The following is a 27,630-nucleotide window of genomic DNA, read 5'->3' as shown; positions in this document are numbered from 1 at the left end:
CCAGGTTGGCAAACACACTCAACACTGGGAGGGTACTGCACCCCAACTCCATGGGAACTGAAGCTCCTGCACTTGAGACCCTCCCAGACCTCACCCCTATGTATCTCTTCATGTGGCTGTTCCTCTATATTCTTCATCATATCCTTAATAAACTAGTAAATGTAAATAAGTGTTTCCCTGAGTTCTGTGAGCTGCTCCGGCAAATTAATCAAACTTGAGGAGGGGGTCTTGGGAACCTCTGATTAGTAGCGAAGTCAGACAGAAGTTGTAGGTAACCTGGGGACCTATTACTTGTGATTGGCATCTGAAGTGGGGTGGGAACATTCTCGTGGGACTGAATCCTTAACCTGTGGAATCTGACACTTTACCTCCAGATAAATAGTGTCAGAATTTAGTTGAACTGTAGGACACCCAGCTGGTGTCACAGAGAATTGCTTGTGTAGGGAAAAATCCCTACACATTTGGTGACCAGAATTGAAGCGCTCTGTGTGAGTAGAAAAAGGAGACTCAGGGGCCAGCCCGGTGGTGCAGTGATTAAGTGCATGCGTTCCGCTTTGGCGGTCCAGGGTTCCCAGGTTCTGGTCCTGGGCACTCACCGACGCACCTCTTGTCAAGCCATGCTGTGGCGGCATCCCATATAAAGTGGAAGAAGATGGGCATGGATATTAGACCAGGGCCAATATTCCTTGGCAAAAAGAGGAGGATTGGCATCGGATATGAGCTCGGGGCTGATCTTCCTCACACACACACAAAAAAGGAGACACAGGAGAAACAAACAAGGTAGACTGAACTGAATTTTTCTAAAATTTAGTTCTGAAATTTTATGATAATGTTTCTTAGTATAGTTACTGATCACTCAAAAGATCCTTTCAATCTGGAAACATGTATGTTTCAGTTCTGGGAAAATTTTTTGTATTATCTATTTGATAACTGCTTCCCTTCCACGTATTTCCTTTCTCTGGAACACATATTATTGGACGTTAGGCTTCCTGCATGAACTGTACTCACTTTTATATTTTCTTTTTCTTTGTTCTTTTGTACTATTTTTCTGAGAAATGGCCTCAGCTTTCTCTTCCAACTTTTCTACTGAATTTATTTTGGTTATTGTTATTTTCTGGTTCTCTTACTTTTTCGTCTATAGCCCTTTTTCAAAAATTAGCATCCAGTTCTTGAAATATGCTAATTATATCTTTAAAAATAGTGTTCTTATGATTCCTGCATCACTTCTTTTATCTCTTGCCTTTTTTCCTTTAGGTCTCAAATATTTGATGATCTTCAATTATTCATTTACATGTAAGAGTGAGGCACTAACATGCTAAATGCAAGTTCAGTGTGCAATGACTGAAGCTTATTGAGTAGTGGGTATCACCGTAGAGGGGTAGCCAGCCATTTCACTTTCACTATCCTTAGGTCTTTTCTCTTTAGTCAGTTTCTGCAAAAAGAAATTCCAGTCTTCTGTTTAGAGATTATAAACCTGGCCAACAGACTTTCACTTAATCTCCATTATTAGTACAGTATTTGACTCCACGCTCATTTGTGCCTGGTCCTCCAGAATCCAGAACTTCTCTGGTTCAGCCTCTCCAGAGAACAAGCTTCAATCGTCTTCTGTCAGAGGAAGATAAGGATAACTGTGTGGCCATGTGGAATAAGGAAGAGGATCTGGGGGTAGGTCTACTGCCCCTTATACATATGCTCAAACAATGCTATTTCCAGTTCTACTTCACACCTGCTGATATACCTGATGCATCTAATTCCTGAGTCTTTCAGAAATTAAATACAGGGGTTTTAAACAAGGAGTTCACTTGCTTCCCACTGACATTCCCTAGTATAGACACTTACATTTTTACTTTATTCACTTTCCATCTACTATCCAACTTTCAAAATTGTGTTAACAGCTCTCATTTACTATAGTCTTCTTTCCCACTCTTTTAATCCTTGTGGGCTGATATCTTTTTCTTATTTATTGTAATTTTAGAAGAGTTTCAGAAGAGATCAGATAGAGATTAACGCACATCTTCAAACTGTCATCTTTAATGAGGAGTCTCATCTGTCATGTACCTACCATCCAGGTTAAGAAATAAAACATTATAAATATAGCTGAAGTCATCTCTGTGCTTATGATTAGCTTTTTAAAATTTTATAGATATAAAATCATGTCATTTTCAAACACTGATTTTTGTTATTCTAATATTAAATAGAAAAATCAAAGAAAAAAGAGAAAAGATTTAAAAAGTAAATATAATATTAATTAGAATGTTTTGCTCATCTTAGCAAATGTATCTCAAACAGCATGTTAAATAGTAGTAATAGAGGTATTACTTATCTATTGTATTCTTTTTAAGGCAGGACTAAGTTGAGCTTCATCACTGAAAATAATGTTAGACCTTAGATTTAATATATTCTCTCAATTAAGAAATTTTAGAAAACAATTTTCATTGGGAATCTGTATGAATTTCTTGTGTACTACATTATGATTTCTCCTATATTTTTTCTATTGGTGTGATTTAAGAAAATAGCTATATTGAAGTATAATTTACATACTTAAAAACTCACTCATTTTTAGGTGTACAGTTTTAGTAATTAATTAATTTAGTAGGTTTATAGTAAATTTATAGAGTTGTGCCACCATCATCACATTCAAATTTTAGAACATTTTCATCACCTCAAAAACAAGAATGGCAGTAAATCTCTGTTCCTATCCCCCAGCCAGAGGCAACCACTGATCTGCTTTCTATTTCTATAGATTTGCCTTTTCTAGAAATTTCATATAAATTGAATCACACAATATATAGTCTTTTGTGGCTGGCCCCTTTTACTTAACATAACATTTTTAAGGTTTATCCATTCTGTAGCATGTATCAATAGTTTTTATTGCTGAGTCATATTCCACTGTAAGGATATAACACATTTGCTTATCAACTCACCAGTTGATAGACATTTGGACTTTTTTCCAGTTTTAGCTATTATGAATAGGACTGCTATACTGCTATTTGTGTGTGCTCATATGTTTTTATTCCTCTTGGGTAGATACCTAGGAGTGGAAATCCTGAGTCATATTGGAAGTATATATTAACTTTTTAAGAAATCACCAAATCATTTTCCACTTTCCATTCCCACCAGCAGTGTATCACAATTCTAGTTCCTCCATGTCCTTGCCAACACTTGGTAAGGTCAGTCATTTTAATTTTAGTCATTCTAATAGGTGTATAGTAGTATCTCATTATGGTTTTAATCTGTACTTCCCTAATGACTAACAATGTTGAGCATCTTTTCATGTGCCCAATAGCCATTCATTTGCCTTCTCTGGTGAAATATCTATTGAAATCTTTTGCCCATTTTTAAATTGGGTTTTTGTCTTCTTATTGAGTTGTAGGAGTTCTTTATATATTATAGATACAATACTACATTATATATATGATTTGAAAATATTTTCTCCCAGTCTGTGGCTTGTCTTTTCATTTTTTTAATGGGATATTTTGAAGAAAAACTTTAAATTCTGATGAAGCCCAGTTTATCAATTTTTTCTTTTATAGCTGTGCTTCTAAGAAATCTTTGCCTATCTCAAGGTCACAAAGATCTAAGTTTTCTTCTAGAAAATTTAGAAAAACTATACTTTTAGTTCTTACACTTAAGTCTATGGTCCATTTTAAGTGATTTTTGTGTAAGGTGTGAGGTAAGAATCAAAGTTCATCTTTATAAATGTGGATATTCAATTGCTCCAGCACCATTCGTTCATAAAACTATCATTTCTTCTTTGAATTGCTTTGGCATCTTTGTCAAAAATCAATTTATCAAAACTGTAAGGATTTATTTCTAGATTTTCTATTCTGTTCCATTGATCTAGTACTCATGCCACTACTACACCATCTGGATTACTACAGCTTTATAGCAAATTTTGAGATCCAGTAATGTAAGTCCTCCAACTCTGTTCTTCTTTTTAAACTTGTTTTGAATATCCTAGGTCCTTTGCACTCCTTATCAATTTTAGAATTAGCTTATCAATTTCTACAAAAAAAAAAAAAACTCTGCTGGAATTTTGAAGGGATTATAGTCATGCGTTGCTTAATGACGAGGATATGTTCTGAGAAATGTGTCATTAGGCAAATTCATCGTTGTGCGAATATTACAGAGTGTTGGAAATACAGCACTGATAGACTTGCTCGATGCAGGGTTGCCATAAACCTTCAATTTGTAAAAAACGCATTATCTGCGAAGCACAATAAAGCAAGGTACGCCTGTATTTGTTCTTGATCTAATTAACCGCTACTCATCCTTCAGATCTCATTTGAAGCATCAATTCCTCAGGGAAGACAACTCTGATCTCCTTGACTAGGAGTGTAATAGCTTGTTATAGCTCCTTGTTATAAGTGTAATAGCTCGTAAACAACAGCTCTCTTTCTTAGCGTTTATCACAAATCAATTTTTATTCATTAGTAGGATTATTTTTAAGATTGTTTCTCTCCCACTTTACTCTAAGCTCCATGAAAAGAAAAACGTTGAGTGTTTTTGCTCATCATTATGTACTCACAGTGCCTTGCCTACTGTCTGACACACGGTGGGTAGGTGCTCAACAAATATTTGTTATATGAAGAATACATAAAAACTGTTTTAGATTTATTTTTGGTATTTTTTCCCCTTCTTTACTTATTATTTTCTTTCTCTAGATTCTTCATATATTAACTTGAATCATTATAACTTTCTTCCTAGTCAACTTAGACATTTTTTGTTAATATAGACATTTAGAGTAATATAGTGCCATCAAGTATTACTATGGAAACATTCCATAGATTTTGTTATACTGTTTATATTTTTATTTCTTTTTTTTGTTAGGAAGATTAGCCCTGAGCTAATATCTGATGTCAATCCTCCTCTCTTTTTTGCTGAGGAAGATTGGCCCTGGGCTAACATCTGTGCCCATCTTCCTCTACTTTATATGGGATGCCGCCACAGCACAGCTTGACAAGCAGTGCGTCGGTGCGCGCCTGGGATCCAAACCTGCGAACCCGGGCCACGGAAGCCGTGGGCGCGCGCTTAACCACTACGCCACTGGGCCAGCCCCTATATTTTTATTTCTATCCTTAAAAAATACAGATATGATGTGGCCTGTGAAAATGAATAAAGGAAACCTCAACTAAATTGGAATCAGGAAGGTCTATAGAGGGAGTTCTCACGTGCTACCACTCATCCGAAATTACCCCAAACAGGAAGAGACATAACTTGCATCTCCAACAGGAAGTTGCCTACTACTTTACTACAACAACAGGAGGAAGGAAAATTTCCTTCTCGCCCAGCAACAAGCTCAGCCAATGGAAAATGCCACAACTCATCCAATGAGGAGCCATTGCCACTCTGAACTCTTACTCTCCTCCAATTAATTTTCATTTGGAACGGCCCCGCCCAACTTCCCTTTTTTCTCTATAAAAGCAAGCTCTCCTCCTTTGTTCTTTGGATTTGCCTGTGGTTTGCCATAGTTTACATGTCCCAAATTGCAATTCTTTTGCTCTTCCTAAATAAACTTATTTTGCTGGTAAAATAACTGGCTCTTTTATTTTAAAGTTGACAGGCCCTTCTACTCACCAACCATGAAAATTTTTCCATTTTCTGCAGAACAGCATCTAAAGTCTTAGTAAAGCAGTCAAGTAGGCTCCCAACTGATTTATGGCCTATCATCTCATCTACCTGCTTTATACTCCAACCAGATTGGGCTACTTGCTCTTCCCTTAAACAAGTATGGTACTTCTGTTTGTAAATACCTTTCCCCTTCTGCTCAGCACCTAATAAAACGCCTTAAACACAGTAGCTCAACAAATGTTTGTGGAAGAGTTTATACTACTTTTCAAGATCCAAGTTAAGATTTTTAAATTTATATCTTTTATAATTTTGAGTTATATTTTTACTTTGGAATTTCTAATATTATTATACTGTGATCTGATGTTAATATTGTTTATTGTCTTTTTTATTTTCTTTTTTCTTATTTTTCATTTGTTTTAAAAATATTTATATTTGTGAAGTCTATTTTTAAACTGTATTAAATAGTTCTTTGTATCTTACACTTTGGTCAATTTATGTCTAAGAAACATATTTAAAAAGATACATTGGCTTTTCTCCTGCCACCATTAGACTGTGAAATTCATGAAGGCAAGAACCATGTCTATCTTGTTGACTGTATTCTTAGCACCTAGGACATGGTGGTATATCAGCTCAGTAAATTTTTAGAGTTGTCTTTAATTTTATTCTTTCCACTGCTGCTAAATTAAAAAGTATACATTAAGGGATTGTTAGGTAGATTACCTTATGAGAGAACAATGAATAAAAACATACATAATAGATGGGGTTTAATTAAATACAGTAACAGACACTGAGTTCCTAGTATGAATCAAGATGTTCTAAGAGTGGGATTACAAATACAATTCCTGCCCTTGAGGCCTGTGAAGATACACAGGTTAACAAATAACTTTGATATGGAGTATTAAAAGGAAGTTATGTATAAAATGGCATGGAAATAAGAGTTAAGGAAATCTTTAAATTGGGTAGGGGAAGGAGGTAGTTAAGGAAATTCTATAGCAGAAGTAAAATCCTTTTAAGGATAAGGAAACCAAAACCCAGACAAACTACATTGCTTGCTCAAGATCACAAGGCTAGAAAGGAGATCTACTCCCAGTTCTGTGCTCTTTCCATTATATCATACTTATTATCAATACTTTTTAGCAGCTCACAAAAGAATTACAGGACAGGATTTAGAGAGTTACAAAATAAAATTTGGGGATTTATTCATCCTAACTCAATCTCCTATTAATATAAAAAATCAAGGACTGTACAAAATTGTGAAAAGTTAGACGAGTACCATGTAGTTCAAACAACTTTCTAGTTGACTGGCCTATGAAAAGAATGCACCTTAGGGGCCAGCCCAGTGGTGTAGTGGTTAAGTTCGTGCACTCCACTGCGGCGGGCCGGGGTTCAAGGGTTCGGATCCTGGGGGCAGACCTACGCACTGCTTATTAAGCCATGCTGTGGCAGGCGTTCCACATATAAAGCAGAGGAAGATGGGCGTGGATGTTAGCCCAGGACCAATCTTCTTCAGCAAAAAGAGGAGGATTGGCAACAGATGTTAGCTCAGGGCTAATCTTCCTCACCAAAAAAAAAAAAGAATATACCTTAAAAAGTGCTGGTTAAACGTATTTCACCAGCGATTTAAATATCCCAGCCCAATCAGTGTGACTTAGACATAAACAGAACCATTAAGTTGTATCACACCCATATATGCATATTTTTTAAAAAAGTGTTAATAGAGGGACTGCAGTAAATCTTTAAAAAAGAAAGGTCAAAAAACAAGAAACTGCCAACCATTAGTCAGCACTTTCCAACTAAGTGAGACCCTGAATCTGTAGATCTATGTATTTTTAAGACAATTGAGAGAGACATTCTTTTAGTGGCAGGGATGGTCTTTAGGCTTTTCCACATGTCTCAAGACTATTCAAATACATTTAGCTACCAAGCAACCTTTCCATGACTAATTTGCACCACCCTCTCCCACCAATACGTGTTGGCCCCACATGCCTGACTTTGGAACTCAGGCCACAAATGGATTTTATTTCTTTGCACAGAGAAAGAGGAAGAGGAAAAGGAAAATGAAGAGGAAGAGGAGGAGGAGGAGGGAAGAGAGAAAAGGGGGAGGGGTGAGATGCTCTAAAAAATCTGGATATTTCACATTAAAAATACATATTCCCAGCTTCTCTTGAAAATTCTGAAGCTCTGGCAATACTGGGCCTGCACTGCCACTAAGTAAAACCAGCCAGAGTTAAGTAGCCATAACCCCTTTTATATGGGACATTTGCATTTCTAGTTCATCATCACTCCTTTCTATTTTCCTGATACTGAGGCCAAATGTCAACCGTCATTTATCGTTCTGCTTACAGTGTTGTTTTCCCTATAAACTTCAAAGAATAAAGAGTGCCATAGTTGGTAGACAAGTGCAGATTTTTTAAAAAGTACAATCCACTCTTCACATTAACGCAGTAAAACAAAGCTAGAATCAAAGAAATCAATTTACCTTAATCTGAGTCTGTTCGATTGACTTTTCCCATATCTGCTGATCATATGCTCCAATCTGAAATAGGGAGCAGGCTATTTAAATGATGCAGAGGAAATCCTTTTATTTAGGTCAAGTCTCACAAAAGTCATGGAATTATTAAGTATCGATACGCTATATGGAAAATGTTTGTGCTTCTCAGAGGTTAGAATAAATTATTATTTCCAAGGACTGTTTCCTTCAAAATTCTAAAGTAGCTGGATCTCAAATTAAGTTAAAAAGCAATGTCCAAAATATTTCAAATTAATTTTTACCTTAAAAGATATTTCCACTTCTTAAGGAAAAAATCAGTAGGAAAACTAGAGAGGAATAAAAGGTAACAGCTCAATAAGATTGTTGACAGTACCAATCTGAGCTGTGTAGATACAAGTTTCATGTGTAAAAAAACAGTTTGATTAGAAACAAACTTTCAAAGCATTGCTGTGGCATTGTGTATGCAGCCTGGAGAGGGGAGGTGACTAGAAAATCTTATCAGGGACCTGGAGTTTAAAAGACCTAATGACCTTGTACATCAGTTTTTCCATTTATGTTGAGAGAGATCATGTAAGAATAACTGGCATTACCAAGCTCAGGGAAAACTAACGTGATATTCTTTGTGGGAGCTTTTTGCAGGAAGTATGCTTTACAAATAAAAAATATTGATATTACCTTCTTTTGGTACCACGATATAGCATCTCTCTCATTTGAGGCCATCTGTGTCTCCAGCCAGAAAAGGGAATTTCACTGAAAATGAAGGAAAACCAGTCGGTGAATCCAGTTGCTGGAAGGTACTCTCCCAGTTTGGGTAGAACTGAAAAATCGCTTCTGTCAGCCTCTCCATGAGCTGCTATCTCTTTCTCCGGCTGTCTGCCAGGAAAAAACAAAAACAAAAGCAAACCAAAAAACCTCTGGCGCAGTGGCGACCGGAGAAGCCTCTCTGCGATATTTTGTGCGAGTGTGTTCATGGATGCAGGGAGGGGGAGGCAGGGGAGGTCGCTGGAGTTGACCTGCACTTCCCTCCTCCGCTCCCCAGCGTCCGGCTCTCACCTGGTGCCCGCTGCCCTGCAGTCCGGCAGCCGGGACCTTCCTCCTCAGTGGCCCCGGCCCCGCCGTGAGGCCGGGGGCGAGGCGGCGGGCCCCGCAGGCTGCATCTTCCCCCCGAGGCGGAGACGCCGGCGGGGCCGTTACCATGGAGACCACGGAGGCCGCCCCAGCCTCGGGGGCAGCCGGCCGCCCAGAGGAGGGCAGTCTGTTGTCACAGACCCGGCGCCCTCGAAGTCCAACCTACAGGGTCACCTACTGACCCTAAAAAAAGCAAAGAATGAACTGGGAAAGGAGGAGTATAAAAAGTGAAGGAGGTCTTCGCTAGGCCGCCACTCGCCACGGCAACGGCAAAAGGCTTTGTGCTTGGCTGGAAAAGTCCGGCGCAAGGGCCCCAAGTTCCGGGGGGCTGCTGCTTCGGGGCGGCGGGCGCACGTCCCCTCTGGGCCGAGCCGGGCCGTGACTCAGCCGGCCGAGAGCCGAGAGACAGCAGCGCCGCACACCACAGTGCAGTCCGGCCTCGGCTTCCGCTTTCCGGGTTTTGCTTCGAAGATGGCTCCGCCCCCGGCCTCCGCCTGCCTGCCGAGCCTCAGCGATCAAGGCCAGAGCGGCTCTCCCAGATCACCCTTCAGGTCACTTCCTCAAAAATGATTTTCCCAGCCATCGATCTAAAGGAGGTCGGTCCTGATACTCTAATAGTTACCAGTTCATTTCTTTGTAACACTTATCTTTGGGTTTTGTAGCTTTCTTTGTGCTTCATTACCTACTATCGGTCTTCCCCAATGGGCTGTGGGATCCATGAGGTCAAAGACTGGGGCCTGGCAGGAGCCTGGCACGTAGGTTCTCAATCGTTGCTGAATGAACGAATTTCATAATCTACGCTGCTCTGGGACGAAGGGCCTGGGAGGCTACGGCTTAGTCATTCTCTTCCTCTCCTGTCCCTCAGCAGCTCTGGGACTTAAGCTTTCTGGATGATGAAGGGTAATGGAAGAAGCGGGCCCAAGCTTGGGGCAATGCAAGGGCATTTTCCCCAAATTAGGGTAGGAGAAGGTGGCAGCGGGGAAAAGCTGTTTGTAGGTTAAGAATTGAAGCAGGCTGATAGAGGTCAGGAGAAAGGCATGGTTGCGCCCTAAAATTAATATTTAAAGATACGTTAATAAGGTTTCAAACCGCTATTCACCTCTAAAACTTTTTTTGGCCATTGATGGAACACTGACCCCTAATGGACATTCCCACCTCACGCGAAGCAGTGTTCTTGCTTGCTCAGCATGTAGCATTTGGGTCGGGTAAAGCTAATAACAATGGGTAGACTAGCTACCACTTCAGAAAGCCTAAGTTCTAATGTTATCAGAAAAGCCATTCTTAATGTTTTACAGACATTTCTCATCTGTTAAATGGGCGTAAGGTGGAAGTTGTAACTCCCACAGAACTAACTTAAAATCTCACCCAGGCTTGATTTATTTTTATTGCACACATTGGTGGTGGTTTCCTTTCTGCTTTTGCTCCTTCTTTTCCTTTCCTTAGAGCTAAACATTACAACTCTGCAGGGTTTCAAGGCAAATGGCCAATTTAAAAAAAAAACTGGATAAATGACAAATGAAAAAGTCATTTTTTTGTATATCTAAATATTTGCCTTAAGACTTAAATTACATTAAAAGCAAAAACATTTTACTTGTTTAGCACACAAAGAGGCTTTTTGGGAAGTTCGTGAGAGAACAGAATCAGGTTATTCTCATTAGGGTATAGTACTAAGTAACAAATCATTTTTCAGGAGCCTCTTCACAAACTTTTCAGTGCTTAAGGCTGCCACTGAGCAAAACATGGCTTTGAACCCAGAACTACATTCAAATCCCTGCTCCCACTAATGAAGAATGTGATCTTAGGCAATTTATTCAAACTAACTAGCCTGTTTTCTCACCTGTATTATGGAAATTGTATTGTTACCTTCCTATGCTGTGAGGATTAAATGAGATACCCTCATATAAAGTGCCTGGGCCACAGCAATTACTCAAAAAACATTAGTTCCCTTTCTTTTCAGAATCAAGGGCTACAAGTGCTTAGGGCAGGTGCCTCAACTAAGAGCAGTTCACACCAATAAAAACTGATAAGGAAAAAATTCCATTGTGTTGTGTGATTTAATACATCAATGACATATGAAAAGTCTACACACCACCTTCATTAACTAACACCGCATGCATGTACTTTCAAAAATATCGACATCACCAGAACAAAGATTTAAGATTGTCCTCTTATAAGCAGATATAAACCAATTTAAGCAGCAGGAGGCATAACTGCCACAAATGCCAAGCATTGTTTTTCTTCTTCCCCAAAACTAGCTGCATCTCAATATGGATGGAATTTTCCTCAGATATCTATGACCTTCCTCTAGGAAAGAAAAGTCACAAGATTTTCTATTAGACAATAATAATGGACATAGAAGGAAGGGATTAATACTTCAAAAACAGGTTCCAAGTAGCTAGAATTCACATGTGCTATTCATTTTGTCATGAAACATCAGTAAAGGACAAATCAGACTTTGTTTATTAAAAAAATACTTTACAGGAAAAAAAAAACCTCTATGCATTCCATTGTCCTATTTTACAAAGAAATAGCTTAACAATTTAACACACCTAGACAGCTACAAAAAAGCACTGTGTTAAAAGGATTATTATTCACACAAATTTAGATTTAAGACTATTCATTAAAAACCTTTTTAAAACACTCGTTAATGTCAATAAACAAACTAAGGCCACACAACGCAAATAGTCCGCCAGGCAAATTATACATTTCATCTATATGCAAAGACCTCTTAGATAAATTAAAGCCACAGGAAAAAACGTCTTAGCTGCCAATTAAAATGGAGTTTAGTCACAGAAAACACTATTACATGAAAATTTACAACACGTGATAGAAGTAGTACATAAGTTATTTCTTTAGAGAGAATTGAAAAGTGCTATATTAAAGAGACAGTGGTCTCAACTACATGCACAAGTGGATCCTAAAAAATGTATGAAGAAAATGGAAGGCCATAGTATTTATGGAGAGATACTTGCTTTTAAAGCAACAAACTTTCAGGATGAGGATAGGTCCCTTATGTGCTAAAGAAAAACATCTGTCTTGTACATTTCCTCTACTTTACTCTATGACCAATAAATACAGCTACAATCTGTTTAAAAAAAATAAAACTTAGCAGAAATATGAACCTCTGGCATGTACTAATGAAAGGTTCTTTTATTAAAACCTGTAGCAATGATAAAACAGATTAGAAAGACACAAACTCAATTATCCTAAAGGAATAAATTTTTAATGGCAAATACAGATGAAAATATAATGGGCTAATATTAATGATCAAGAATATATTCACTAATGGTTTTCTTGAATTTTGGAGTCTGTTCCTAAATTAGCTTTAATTCTAGACAATATAGAAGGAAAGGCAATAAGCAGAAGGTTTTCTAGTCATTAAGTGTGAACTTTATGCCTATTAAGACTGATGCAAGATGATGCAAGACATCTTTTCCTAATGTTTAGTAAAGAATTTTATTTAATAAGCTCCTTTTTCCCCCTACAAGAGCTCGTAATTATCAGTCAACTGATATTTCAACTGTCTCTAAGGGGAAAGGGCACCTTTCAAAAGTCTTTAATTAAAAATAATAAGGTACCAGTGAAACAAATTCTAAGTACTGAATAAGCAAATTAAAAGTACAATTAAGCCTAGGAATTCATTTTTAAAGAGTTAAAACTTTGGAGGGAGAAACCAATATGCAGGTTTTTATTATTATTGCTTTATGAATTTTGAATATCTCTTTGAATCATAATCCTACTCTTAGCATATCTTTGTAATTACAGAATGACTTCTGAGGCAGGGGGAAGACTTTTATCCTTATTAATACCATAATATCATTCTAGTTACTAAGTTAGGAATATTCATTTATTGGGTCCTTTCCATAAGCACATTTTAAAAATATCCCTCTGCTCCACAAAATACTAAAACTTATAGCCACATTCTGCAAGTAATCTCAAAGAGTTGGCACAACGGATAATATACCAAAAGGGAAGATCAGCTTAAATTTGTTACAACTTCACTGCCATCACTACTTTACAAATCAGAAGACGCCAGATTGCTCCATGCCTTACTCCACCAAACCAAATAATTTAATGATTTAGAAAAGTTGCAATCGTTTGTATCACTAAACTAGGATACAACCTTGAAAGCAGTAAGAAACTCAGAACTTGCGCTTTTATATTCATCAGTCTTTAAAGCATGCTATTAAAATCTAATACTCACATAGGACATTCAGAGTTTCCAGATACATTACTAGCTAAATGTCTCTCTCTCCATCCTATTGCAATTCTAACATACAATGAATTTATTAGTACATGATTTTAAACATTTTTATACTCTCTTAATGTGTTTATATTGGAGGTGAGGGTAGAATGTTTTATAAAAGGAAAATGGGGATTTGCTGTTGATTGTAGGTCTTTGCAGATCCGCTGGTTCCTGAGTGATTATACACAGTGCTGGCTGTCAGGAGACAGTCTCCTTGTTTATTAGCAATGACCAGCTTAGATGACAGATGGCATCTGCTGGATGGCAAGTGGGAGATGGGGAAATCGGATCTTGGAAGACAAGAAAAATAAAAACAAAAAAAGTTTTTGCTTTAACAACCTTGTTCTTCATGATTATTTTAAAAAGCAAATGTTGCCTGAGAAGAATTTTACTTTGCACAGCGTAGTAAAGCTCTATGAAATTCTTCTGGACAGAAAAACAAAAACAAGAAATAACCCAAACCCATATACTTTGTGATTAACACCAACCCCCACCCCCCAAATAAAACACCCTCAAAGGCAGGTCTCTTAAAAACTAGTCTTGGTAAACTAGAATTTACTCTAGAATTTATACCCAAGATTTTAAAACACCCCTGCAATAATCACATTACTTTTTATACCATTCTAATTACCTTATTTACAAAGATAACTAAAACCAACATCACTTCCAATTCATAAATGGTTTACATTGAAATGTTTCTCTATTTGTCTTCATCCTTTGTAACAGAGAATACATACATATACATATATATAAGGAATAATACAGATCCTAACTAATCACTGCAGTATTTGCTGATGGTTACTTTTCTATCAGTTTACACAGTGACCTCTATACTTCGCTAATATGCATTTTAACTACACAACAATATTGCACAAAGTAATATTTATATAAGATTTAACTTATTTCAGAATATTTTAGAGAAAATTCATATTTGATATTTCAAAAGATGCAGCTAAGTTTTCATGGTGACAGACATAATAAAGCTGCATCTTTTTTTGCCTATGTTAATGTAAGTATTCCAAATCTCACCCTCCAGGAAAAAAATCTCCAAATTGCACTATAACCAGGTAGATACAAGAATCTGGTCTTAGGTGTGGGGAGTACTCTTCCTTTAATAAACAAAAGGCCTACTGAATTATTAACTAAGAGAAAGTGAAATGTGTATCACATTAACATTCTAAAATAATAGAAAGTTAAGACTACAGTAGCTATATGAACGGTGCCTGCTTGGAAAAAAAATTTAAATACTCAGGCACTAAGCATTAGGCTACCAGAAACTCTAGGATGAAGTCTAGTGCCATATTCTTTATTAGACAGTAGCTACACAGAGTAATAGTAAATAAACTTAGGTATTCACCAGTTAAAACTGTGAATTGAAGTGTCTTAACAGATCTTTATCATGAAGAGGTTGATGCCAAGGTGACAAAAATAGCTCTTCCTAAGTTTCATGCACAAAATATGGCAGCCTCATCAGAAAAACAGATATCATTCACTAAGTTTGATACTCATGATCAGTTTAGGAAGCAAAAGTATCCGCACAAAATGTGAGGATGCTAGGAAGTAGAATCAACAGAGTATCATGTCAACATTATCTCTTTTACTCAAAATATCTTCCATAGTTATCATGTATTCTAGAAGAGATTAATGAACCATGGATAATGAATGACCAAGGACTATTCATCTTTAGATAGTTTTAATTGAAATATCCACTGGGCTTTAAATAACAGATACAAAAAAGACAGTTTGGATCAGAAAGTGCTGTGCTTTCTCTTCTGTTAAGAAACCAGAGAGCCACTGAATTTTCCTTAGAAACTACCTGTTCTCTATGCGTGGAACTAAATAAATTACTTGCCCATGTATAAGATGCAGGAACTATGCCATTTTTACTGTAGAAACTGAGTCTGTGCCATAAAGACACAAGTACTAAACCAAAAATCTGATCTTGTATTATAAAAACAGCAAATATGGCAAGAGACAAGGCAAGATAAAATTAAGGGAAGTGAATAATTTACCAAATAAGAATCTGTTATTCCAGAGAATTCTCATTTCGATTTGAAGAAGAGATTGAATTGTTACCTCACACCTTAAAACAGAAAGTAGCAGCAGACCCACTATTACATACTGTACTAACGGGATAAGATACAACTCTTAACTTTGCATAATCTGTGTAAAAAAGATATGCTTGACATTTGTGGAATGTCATTTCTCTTTATAGAATTATAGGCAAGATTTCTCCAATAAAACTTAACTTAAGCCAGTTATAAAACTATAACTTCACATCAAAATTTAAAAAAGTTAAAAAATGTGTTTGAATATGTACATATCACACAGGAGTGCTTGAATGTTCCTGTAGATTGTGTTGCTGGTCAGAGTCCAGTCTACTTTCCACCTTTAAAATTGGAATAGGCTGAGTCATCTGATCTTGCTGTAGATTAAGTTCTGATAAAGGTGGGAAGGACGATGAAGCAGTTGTCAAAAGCTGCATCTCTGTGCATGTTTCTTCAGATTCAGTTTTTATCCTCACAGACTGGGAGTCAACTTCTAATTCTCGCTTTCCAGTTAAATCACAGTCCATGTTAGAACTACTTTCTGTGTTTTGAGTGGCTTCCACAACAGGGTGGTACTGTTTAAGCCTTATATGCCAGGCTAAGCTGCACACTGCTGACACTGTTTTGAACTGATGAATGACATTTCTAGGGATGAAGTAGATATCATTGTCGCATAGCTGAATTCTAGCATAACGAATGCCTTCCCGCCTCATTTGGTTTAGTTTAGCTTCATCCACCCACTGTACACACTGAAGAGAGGAAAAAAGTTGCATGAGACTTTAAAATATGTAATAATTTAATCAAAAATAATATATAATTAGCACAGGAAAACAGTAGGGCCAAATTAAAGCTATGCAATACTAAATGATATACAACTTTCTAATATTTCCTGTAATGCTTGAGAAACATTTTTCCTCATATTCTACTACCTCTCTAGTAACAAAGTACAGTTTAAATCAGGATGACCTAGGGAATCATTCAAATAAGTATTTCAAAGTGCAGCTAAATACCAATATTCTTTGCCACACGAGGGCAACATTTATCTGCTCCTTCAGTGTCTTTCAGCCTTTGCAGGTGAGGGCACACAGTGCAATGAAGTTAATAACTAAGACTGCTTATGGCCAGAACTAAGCAGCCTGGGCCCTCTGACAATCCCAGGCCCACCTGGCATCCCCAAGATTGAAAGGGATCTTAAGCATTCCGCTAGGGAAGCTGTGTTTTAATGATTTTCAACACCCTCTTCACACAGCCTTTAATAGTAATAAAATTAAATTCACTATCCCATGTACCCAACTTTAAGATAAAATGCAAAATAAAATTTGAACAGACACTTACTTCCAATATCTCACTCCAGGGGCAATAAAAAAGCAAGAGTTATTACCTGGGAAACTGGAGGTTCATGAAGGTCTAACTGAAGTCTCTGTACAACATCAGTAAAATCCTCAGCATGAAAACAAATCACATCTTTGGTTATGCGAGGTTGGTCACTCCTAAGATTAACAAAACTGAGTTTTAGAAACAAGCATCTCATAATGGAAAATGATGTCAAATTTCAGTTTTCCCGTTCCTGGAAATGCTACTACTAACATAGAAAGAGATGCTTATTAGCTCCTAAGGACAAAGTATACATTTGCTTCTTTAACCAACTTTAAAAAAATAAAACACCATTAAAGCTGTTTTAAAAAAAAAATGAAAATTAGATTAGTTACAAAACTAAAACAATGACTAAAAACAAATAATTTTATTCTAAACTAGTTGCATGTGCATCCTCTCACCACTTTGCCCCACCATCTCCATGCCACCCTGTAATGTCATCATCAGGGTGGAATGAAGTGGACAGAACACGTCAGCTACACAAATATCACACCTACCAGTTTTCAAAGTACAAAGGGGAAAAAAAGCTGAATGATTTTTAACTTGAAATATTTACTGTCAAGCTATGACTGAACTATACTAAAAAAAGATCAAACTCTACAGTCATGGTGAAGGCTCTGAAGTCATAAATATGAAAAACAAAGTAAAATGCAGTTTTTAAATAAGCTATACTCTATGTCCTGAGCTTTGTTAAAACTGGGCCCCAAGTGAGTGTAAAAGGGTGCAGCCATTACAGAAAACAGTATAGCAGTTCCTCCAAAAATTAAAAATAGAATTACCATATGATCCAGCAATTCCATTTCTGGGTATATACGCAAAAGACTGACAGCAGGGACATGAAGAGAGATTTGTTCATAGCAGCCAAAAAGTGGAAGCAACCCAAGTGTCCACTGATGGATGAATGGATAAACAAAATATAGCATATACATAATGGAACTCTATTTAGCCTTAGAAACGAAGGAAATTATAACAGATGATATGGATGAACCTTGAGGATATTATGCTAACTGAAATAAGCCAGTCACAAAAAAGACAACTACTGTATGATTCCATTCATACAAGGTATTTAAAGTAGTCAAATTCATAGAAACAGAAAGTAGAATGACGGTTACCAGGAGCTGAGGGGAGAGGAAAAACAGAGTTATTGTTTAATGGGTATAGAGTTATAGTTTTGCAAGATGAAAAAGTTCTGGAGATCTGTTTCACAACATGTGAATATACGTAACACTAATGAACTATACACTTAAACATGGTTAAGATCTTAATTTTTAATGTTATATGTATTTTACCACGATTTAAAAAAAAATTGGTCCCCAGCTTTTTAAATTGAGTCCACATTTTCTTAGTCAACATTAACCAACCTTGCAGTTGAGTTCATTAACTTACCATTCACCAAACTGTACAGCTTTCAAAACCCCAACAGCAGCCGTACTCTGCCAATCAAACCCCTGACCTACATGATCTGCATGAGCTCTTGTCCTATCTTCAAAGAGGACTTCACGGGGTTCACTGGTCCGAGGTAGGTACTGGAGATTTTTAATTTCATTCATTGATCTAGAGTTGATTTGGTTGTGAAGTAAAGGGGGAAAAACAATTATTAATAGCAATAAGGGGAAGTCTGCTAAAATACCAAATTTTAAACAAGATGAGGGCTGAGAAGGGTTCAGTGATTTTGATCATTAGCATTTAACATACTATATTGTAATGTTTAATGTGATTACCACCTTCTCTCAGTATGTCATGATGACACAGAAACTATATCTTTGATTTGGCTCAAATGTAGTGTTTGAATACATAAAATTCAGTTGTCTAAGCAAGAGAAAATACAATTCAAAGTTCAAGGCTGTATGTTTCTTTACCCTGAGTCATTTTTAACTCTCAAAACATTTTTAACTCATAGAACATTCTACTAGACTTGATTCAAGATGGCAAACTGAGCAGGTACATTATCTCCTTCCACATTAAAAATAAAGTAAAAGGCTTCAAACTAATATGGTAGGGCTGGGGCGAGTTGATGGGGGAATGGATGGGAGTATAGATGAAACACAATTGGCTGTGAGTTGATAACTGATGATATTGAATACATTTTTTTATGTGCTCAAAAATTTCTAAATATAATAATCTAAAGGTGAAAGTAAAGGAATGAATAAGAAACAACAAATGAAATGAATTAGTGAATGAACAATATCAACAAACTTCTGGAAGACAGAAAATAATTAAAAGTGTCTTGGACTAATAAAAGAGAGAAGAGAAAGCCACTGGCCTAGAATACACAAGAAGGTAAAGGCAGCTAAAAAGGCACCAGGCATACTCAACAGACCATAGAGAAGCCTAAGAGTCAAAAAAAATTGCCAGGTATAATGATGATAATGGACAGAAATGAAGTAAGGCTGAGAAAGGGGAAATTAAAGTGAAATTCTACAAATAAACCAGTCACCTACCACCCTGATCGGTAGAAATGTGAATAGTCAGGCATACCCCCATGGAGAAGACTATGGATGACCCATCCAGCATCCATCCCTCATCTTTATTTCCCTGACAGAAAACTCTGATTTTCATTAGATATCTGCTCATTCACAAGCTCCAGAGGTAAGTCCTGACAAATTGTGTTCAATTCATTCCCCTTGCTAGTGACTGATTTAGGAACAGGTATGAACAGATTCTGGCTAGCAGTAAGAGACAAAATCTGCTAAGGAGACTACTGGGAAGTTTCCAAGCTCCTAAGAAAGAAGTAAAAGAAAAGACAGTCTCTTCTTCTCTTAGATATAACCAGATCCAGATGTGATGCCTAGAACTCCTACAGCCATCCAGCAACCATAAAGGAAGCCATTTGTGAGTACAAAGCCTAGGCAAAGAGAATGACAGGGCAGAGAAAAGGAAAAGATCTGGTTCCTTGATGACAGCACTGAGTACCTAGAGCCAGCCTCTCTGGACTTCTTGATATATAGAGTAACATTTTATTTTATGAACCAGTTTGGATCAAGATTTTTGCTGCTTGTGGCCAAAATCATCCTGATAAACTTTCAGCCAAAAAAACCCTGCATGTACTTCTCTAAAAACATTGTACTTACCATATGAATAGAACTAACATAATCCTCTGGCATTTGGACATATCCTTTAATGTCCAGTCCCATGCCTGTTAACTCTAAAGTGAAACCTGACAAGCCTCACTGAAATATAAACAGAATGCCCAGTTGGCCCAATGCTTTATTCCCAGACGTGAATGGGTCAACCAAGAATCACAAAATATGTGAAGACAGCCTATAGCAGCCTGACAAACACCAAAATAACCAATGCTGAAATTTCAGAATTCCAAAGAAAGGTCAGAAGACAAAAGTCAAGTAAATGTCCCAAAATCAAAAGCAAAAAGGTAAGTAACAGGAAATATGAAGCTAATCAAACTGGGAGATCTATTATTCAATCAACAGTAGTTTCAGAAGGAAACAACAGAGAAAAATAAAGAAATTACCAAAGCAATTTAGCAAGAAAAATTCCCAGAAATGAAAAGAGACATGAATCTTTAAGGGACCTACCAAACAACAAAAACGATTAAAAAATAAGAATAAGAATGAAAGACCCAAACAAAGACATATCATTGTGAAATTAAGTATTCAGAAAGGAAAAGAAAATAGGTTACCTACAAAAGAACAAAAATTACAGCGGCATTAAGACTTCTCATAAACAATATTAGACACTAGAAGACACTGGGGCAATGCTAAAAATTCTAAGGGAAAATACGTCCTCTGGACTCCACCTAAAGTACCAATCACATTTAACGACAGAAAAAGAAATTTTCAGACATATAATGACTCAGAATACCTTTCTTTTCTTAGAATATTACTTGACAATGTGCTCAAGCAAGAGAAGGAAATAAACCTATGAAGAAGACAACCATAGGTTAATGCAGAAATGCATGAAACGGGAAGTCCCGGATCGATAACTGTGAAATAAGCTTTTCACACTGAAGTAAGACAACACAAAGCACCAAAAGATTTCCAAGTAAAAATGTGATGTTAGAGCAGATATTACGATTAAAAATCTGGATTCTTGAGGATATGATAAAAGCACAGAATGCAAGGTAACTGACCAACACTCTCCAAAAAAAAAAGGCTATTTAAAAAAGCTATAGGCCAAAGTCATAAGTCATAGAAGAGAAAGGCAGTGTGATTCTAGAAAAAAATAATGTATCTTAAGCAATAAAAAGAAAATATTAGGGATATGGTCAAGAAAAGTGTATGTCCCCCCTCAAAAAAGGGCAATCAGAGACTGCAGGGAAAACAGAACAATTTAAAAAAAAAAATCAGCACAATCCAAATATGTAACAAATTAAAATGTGGCATGATTTTCAGTATCTAGGTGAAATACAGGAAAGAAAGATCCTTTTGTATATTATTCCTTTGAATGATAACAAAACATTGGAACCTTAGAATACAAATTTTTAGCCTACTAGTTGGGTCTGCAGTAAACTTATCTACCCATAATATTTTAAATGCCATTTTTTGGCTCTCAAATTTTAGAATACACCTACTGACAAGGCATATAAAAACATAATTATGGTTTTAAAGCAGAATATGAATTAACCTCAACAACATATAAGCAACAGCTGACAAAAAGTAGAAGGGGGTAGGAAGAAGGTAAAGTAGGGGTCATTTAACTATTTAGAGAATAGGTAAAGGGAAGAAATCTTTATCTATCATAACAAGAAATTCACAAATTTCCTGTCAAAGCCTTAAAACAAAACAAAACAAAAAAGGCATTAAAAACAGAAACGGTTTTTTGCCTCTAGTAAAAGGTGCTTGCCTCTGGAGGGAAAGGTGGCCAGGATTTGTCATTATAAACCCTACTGTACTATTTGATTTTTTTAAACCCCTGTCCATGTATTTCTTTAACTCTAGAATTCATAAATTCAAAGATCATCTTCATTAACAGTGCCCTTGATAACTAGACAGCTTCTCACATTGATGCCACCATTTTTCAGCAACAGGGCATTCTCATTAACACAAAAAGATGACATTAGTGTTTAAGTTCTAATTTATTCACCCTAAATCAAAGTGCTTTTGAATGCCTCACTTAAGAATATTTAATCTCAACAGAAATAAAATTTGATAGCACCTCAGACTGGTGGAGAAATAATATATTATTAAATAAATGATGTTGGTAGAGCTGCCTAACTACTTGGAAAAAATGTTAAATCTCTCCCTCTATACTGAAATCAACACCAGGTAGATAAAATACGTAAATACTGAAATCACAGAAATACATGGAGAAAATGTAGGTGAATATTTTATAATACTGAATAAGAGAAGGCCTTTCTAAGCCTACCACTAAGAGAGAAACCTCAGAGGAAAAGATATATAGATCTGACAACATACAAACAAAAATTTCTGTGAGTAAAGGGGAAAAAACTGAAAAAAACTGTGAGTAAAGAAAAAACTGAAGCTAAAAGAAAAAAATGAGAAAAACTTGCAACATAAGAAATAAAGTTAATAGTTATACAGGGAATTTTTACAAGTGAAAAACACCTCAACAGAAATATGGGTAAAGGAAATTAAAAGGGAATCACAAAAGAAGAAATACAAATCCCTCAAAGAAAAGCAAAATAAAATGAGACATTTTTGTCCAATCAGATCAATAAAGTAAGAAAGAATGTTAGTGGAGGGTGTGGGGAAGAGGTACTGTCTTACTATATGGGTGGAAGTATAAACTGGTACATTTCTGGAAGTCAATGAGAAATGTATACATACTTTGAACCTTTCAGAATTTCTACTGAGAAAATAAACACACATATGCACAAAGGTATATATCTACCTACCTACCAACCAACTAATCATTCAGCCAGCCAGCAACCATCCACAGTCAGTCATATGTACATGTTTAACAACTGGATTTGAGGGGAGATGGCTGATTTGTAGCTGATTTGCTGATTTCTCTAGTATAAATACTTGCAACATGGCCAATTTGAAGGTACTAATGTGACCTCACTCAACGTGGAACTGGGAGGCAAGTAATAGCCATGTAAGCTGGTACAAACTGGCTCCAACACACCACTGTCATGTTTGTCAAAATACTCTTTATAATGAAAAATTGAAAACAATTTACACTAATAAAGAACTGGTTAAATACATCTTGATATAACCATACAGTGAAAACTACATAGTTATTTAGAAATAATGATATGGCTGCATCTTAATATAACACACAAACCTAAGGGAAAAAACCCAAGTTTTAAAGGAAACATCTTGTAAAGAATGAGTTCATTTGTGTACACAGAAAATTTATGAGTATATATGGACTAAAAGTCGAAAGATTAATATGCCTAAATGGGTGGGACTATGGGTATTTTTAGCCTTCTTTTACTTTTTTCTATTATCTGATTTTTTTTTAAGTTTATAATAATCAGGAAACAAACAATGGTCATTTCCTTTTTGGAAATATTATAGAACAAAGAGTGTATACAGTACTTAAGAATTTAGAATTCCAAGATTCATCATTCTAATGTATGAATAGTGCTGTGGTCTAGCAATGTGCAGAAGTTTCAGTTTACTGCCAGGTTTTACTATGCCACCACTTTGCAGTGATATATAGTTTTTACAAAGTATTTTCATGCATTATCTCAAGTACCTAAGGTTATTCCATACTTAGCTCTACTATCACTCTCCTATGAGTTTTTTTTTTTTAAGAAATTTATTTTATTATTTTTTTAAAATGTTATTTATTTATTTTCCCCCAAAGCTCCAGTGGATAGTTGTATGTCATAGCTGCACATCCTTCTAGTTGCTGTATGTGGGACGCGGCCTCAGCACGGCCGGACAAGCGGTGCGTCAGTCCGCGCCTGGGATCCGAACCCGGGCCGCCAGCAGCGGAGTGCACACACTTAACCGCTAAGCCGCAGGGCCGGCCCTCTCCTATGAGTTTTAGGGTAAATTCTAGATCACTCCATTAAGACTCACTCTGGATACTTATTTTGAGTTGCTATTTCCATAGTCTAAGCAAATATAAATCATTTTCAGTCTAATTAAATGAGACTTTTCATACTACTTGAATAAGTTAATATTCATTTGTTTTAAGTGTCTGAAACACAAAATATGTTAGCCAAATATGAATTACTATAGAATACATTATTGGTTTCATTCAGCAAATGCTGATCACCTGCTATGTGTCATGAAGACACAGAAGAATAAAACACAGTCCCTGTCCTCAAGGAGCTCAAAATTTAGTAAAAAACAAACATGTAAACAGATCATTAATGAACAGAATGTGTGAGCACCGAGAAGGGAACAATTAATTGTCTAAAGGAATAAAGAAAAGCTTCACAAAGGAAGTGACATCTAAGTTAAGTTTTGCCAATTCATTAAGAGTTTGTCAGGTAGAGAGGAAATGGGGGAGGGGATGCCATTCCAAGTAAAAAGAAGACTGAAAAAGCACAGAGCTGTGAAAGATCATGGCTTGGAAACTGAGTTCAGTGTGCTGGAGGAAACTAGAAGCAGATACATCTAGAAGAGGTACTGTTGGAGCCATATTATGAAAGATCCTTGTAAGATCACACAAAAGAGTTTGAACTTTTATCTTGCAGGCAGTTAGGACCCAGGTTTTAAGAAAAGAAGTAAAAATTAAATTTGTTTTTTAAGAGGATGCCTCACTCTGATGACTGTGTAATGAGTGGACTGGATTGAGGAAGTGACCACTAGAAGATTTACTTAAGACAGCTATTCAAATAATCTAGACAAATGGTTTTCAAACTGTGCTCAGGTCTCTAACATTTTTATAAGCAATCAACTAAAAAAAGTGCTTTTACTTATTTGAGAAAAAGAAATGTTTACCGTCGTCTTTTGAAGGGTGACTTTGGCATATCTGCTGTAGGGATCATCTGCTCTCCTGGCCTTACCCACATGATAGGCCCATCATCACTCTGGGATCTACACTGGAGTCGGAGGCTGGAAAGTGTACCCCAGGGCAAAGTCATCTAGAAGTCAGATGAATGAGTCACATAAAAGAAAAATTTTTTAGACTATTTACAAGTTAACGCCCCGACCCACCCAAAAGAAGGCCTAGGAAGCTTATTTTGTGTGTGTATATGAAGAAATAAATGCTATATCAGATAGCAGTTTATATGTAAAAAAGAATAATTGAAGTATTTTGTATCAATAATTTTCTAAACATTTCTATTCAAAACATTGGATAAAATTTAATTTTAATAGACAAGATTAGCTTAATACTTTTTAATGGAGTGTGTCCACTCAACTAATGCTCAGAACTTTAACAATCTGAATTAACACTCACTTTCAGAAATGGTGATTCTTCTAACATATCAAGGAACTCTGGGAAATAATCACCAACTTCTTCATCTACTGCTCCAACAAGACTTATCTGCCGCATAGGACCTGCCCGGTAGGTGCCACAGCAATACGTCCTGTTGACCTGAGATAAAACGAAAGAGAGGGGAGAAAGGACTGAAGTACACCATAACATAATTAAAGAATTAGAATAGGTATTGTTTCCAATGTTGCTATTTCTTCTACATACTAAGAACTCAGTGGTCACTACTTTGGACAAAGTCAACAGTTACAGAAAGGCACCCTAGCACTCTGACAAATACATTGATATGATATGTGTCACAAACAGAAATTTCAAGAAGCAAGTTAGTCCATGGTCCCAATATCTCAAAGAAATATTGGAGACATTAAGATATACTTAAACTTCTCTGAGAATGATGATTTTTGAACTTTATAATAAACACTTTACAGTGGTCTTTATTTAGAAAAAAAAAATTAGTAAAGTAAATAAACAGTGAAATTGGCAGGGCAGGGGGAAAAAAAAAGACCACGGTTAGATTAATCCTCCATATTCATTTTGCACTCCCTAGCCTGAAAGCCTTCACATTAGGCCAGATACCAGGCTGACTGTTATCAAACCCAATCTCCCATTACTTCCACGTAAGACCCTCCACGTTAGGCAGGCTGATCTTTTTCTCTACCCAACTTATGCCAAACTTATTTCTACCTACAATTTTTTTTTTTTTTTAATCTGCCCCACTTGGAAAGTCCTCTTTTCTGTCAACCCAAATCTTATCTATTTTTCAAAGATTTGTTTAAGACTTCTTTCCTTCTGGACGCCTTACTGATCACCTTTCACAATCTTTCCCTTTTCCAAAGTCTAATGTTCCTTGTAAGCACATAGACATTTTATCAACTCTCTAGTGAATTTAGAGCATATTCTATACAAATGTGTAGCCCAGAGAATCCTAGCATTCAAATGGAATCTACCAATTGATTCGATACAATGTGATATTTTTCATCTAGTCGTTTCATGTATGTTCTTATACTCCTACCTCCAATGTAGAATGAATGTTATCTCAAGCATGCAGACAGATCCTATGCATATAGATGACTAGACTGAAAACTCTGGATTCTAACCAGGATTTCCACCTCAAATCAGTAACCTTGCATTTTCTACCTTAATTAAGATGCACATTAAATTGAAAAGCCTAACATATAGTTGTACCTTTATAAGGTGGGTCTCTATTAAACATTCAAAAAACTTTTTTTAAGAACCAATTATTACTGTTTTAAATACCACCTATTTTGCCTCAATAGAAAGCATCAATGACAACCTAGTATTTCTTGCACAGTACTACTAGTTCTTTAGCAGCATTTTCAGAATCAACCACTATTTTTTTCCATAGACAATTTAACATCACCCCTACACATACACACACAAACAGAAAAAAAAAGGTCTTAGATCTTGTTCTCAAATAACAGGGATTTCCTAATTCCTTACAAGTCTTTCCCCCAAGATCACCTTAGTTGATCCTTAAGCAGCAACTGTCCAGGCCAGAATTACCCTGATATACTTGTATGAGTTACCTCCCATTTGTTTGTATGATCATGCTATAAAAAAACCAGGGGAAGCAGACTGGGAAAGAGGATGATCATGGAATATACAGATAAGGAAGGGGAAGTAAGGGAGCTTTTTCAAGCATTATTCTAACCTTTCTAAGCCAAGCACCCTAAAACAACTAAGCAGATTTAACCTTCAGTACCAGTTCTAGGAATCGTATGCTTTCAGGGGTAATAAGAAATATTAGTCTCCCCCAACACCCCCCCCCCCACTATTTCCAATTATCAGAAATTCCTTTACCAAGAAAGGTTTCAGACTATACAGGATAGTGGCATTTTATGTGAGAAACGTCCTAAAGACCTATCATAATTTAAAGCTCACATAACCCAAAACCACTCCTGAAGAAGTACACTGCCATGTGGTAGTTTTCTATTTACGTGGCCTGCTAGCTTTGAGATTATGCAACTCTTAATGCATTATTAATTTGAAGGAATTCATATTAGTTTAAATTTTGCACACAAAGTGAGACAATATTTTTATATCACAGTACTCTGTTTACCTAATTTAAATAGCACTAAATTCAACAGCACTGAACTTGAAGACAACTTAAAAATGCAAACACCTAGGACAATGAACACGTGACATGAATAAATATAAAGCATCCTTTCCTATTTGGAAAGAGAAAGGAAGTAAACCTGAAAATGAGGAATTGTTGAATTTATGTTTGCTGGGGTCAGAAATGAAGTAATCAGCCATTAAACTCTGGCCAAAAAAACCCCAAAAGGAGCAGTAGTAAAGCTGATTAACAGTGTCTATCACTTGTGTAAAAAATTTAATAAATGCTAATGTTTGTGATGCATTTAAATAATTAACAGCACAAGTTAGAAGATGGACAGCATTTATGACCATAAATTCAACATGTACCAACTATGTGA

General features: G+C 36.4%; 2 protein-coding genes across 5 annotated transcripts in view; both read right to left on the bottom strand.

Moving 5' to 3' along the window:
* PHTF1 (putative homeodomain transcription factor 1) overlaps window positions 1-9,632 on the bottom strand; it is a 50,777-nt gene extending 41,145 nt beyond the window's left edge. Inside the window, exons 1-3 of one of the 2 annotated variants that reach the window (XM_087445336.1) lie at window positions 9,116-9,632; window positions 8,738-8,935; window positions 8,051-8,107 (exon numbers count right to left, since the gene is read on the bottom strand). In XM_087445336.1, the coding sequence (XP_087301462.1) occupies window positions 8,051-8,107; window positions 8,738-8,782 (102 nt within the window). In that variant the 5' untranslated portion in view covers window positions 8,783-8,935; window positions 9,116-9,632. The remainder of the gene's footprint in view (window positions 1-8,050; window positions 8,108-8,737; window positions 8,936-9,115) is intronic. The other variant, XM_014780010.2, reaches the window with a different exon arrangement.
* A 1,995-nt stretch (window positions 9,633-11,627) lies between these two features.
* The window catches only part of RSBN1 (round spermatid basic protein 1), a 51,122-nt gene continuing 35,119 nt past the window's right edge, over window positions 11,628-27,630 (bottom strand). For 2 of the 3 annotated variants that reach the window (XM_014780009.2, XM_004420651.3), the window contains 5 exons: window positions 25,139-25,276; window positions 24,679-24,821; window positions 18,245-18,412; window positions 16,866-16,974; window positions 11,628-16,233 (listed from right to left, as the gene is read on the bottom strand). In XM_014780009.2, the coding sequence (XP_014635495.2) occupies window positions 15,760-16,233; window positions 16,866-16,974; window positions 18,245-18,412; window positions 24,679-24,821; window positions 25,139-25,276 (1,032 nt within the window). In that variant the 3' untranslated portion in view covers window positions 11,628-15,759. The remainder of the gene's footprint in view (window positions 16,234-16,865; window positions 16,975-18,244; window positions 18,413-24,678; window positions 24,822-25,138; window positions 25,277-27,630) is intronic. The other variant, XM_087445317.1, reaches the window with a different exon arrangement.

Source organism: Ceratotherium simum, chromosome 2 (genome assembly GCF_057802395.1).
Source record: "Ceratotherium simum simum isolate JZ-2026a chromosome 2, ASM5780239v1, whole genome shotgun sequence".
Taxonomy (NCBI): domain Eukaryota; kingdom Metazoa; phylum Chordata; class Mammalia; order Perissodactyla; family Rhinocerotidae; genus Ceratotherium; species Ceratotherium simum.
The sequence above is the reverse complement of the archived record's forward strand: the minus strand, read 5'-3'. Positions and strand labels throughout refer to the sequence as shown.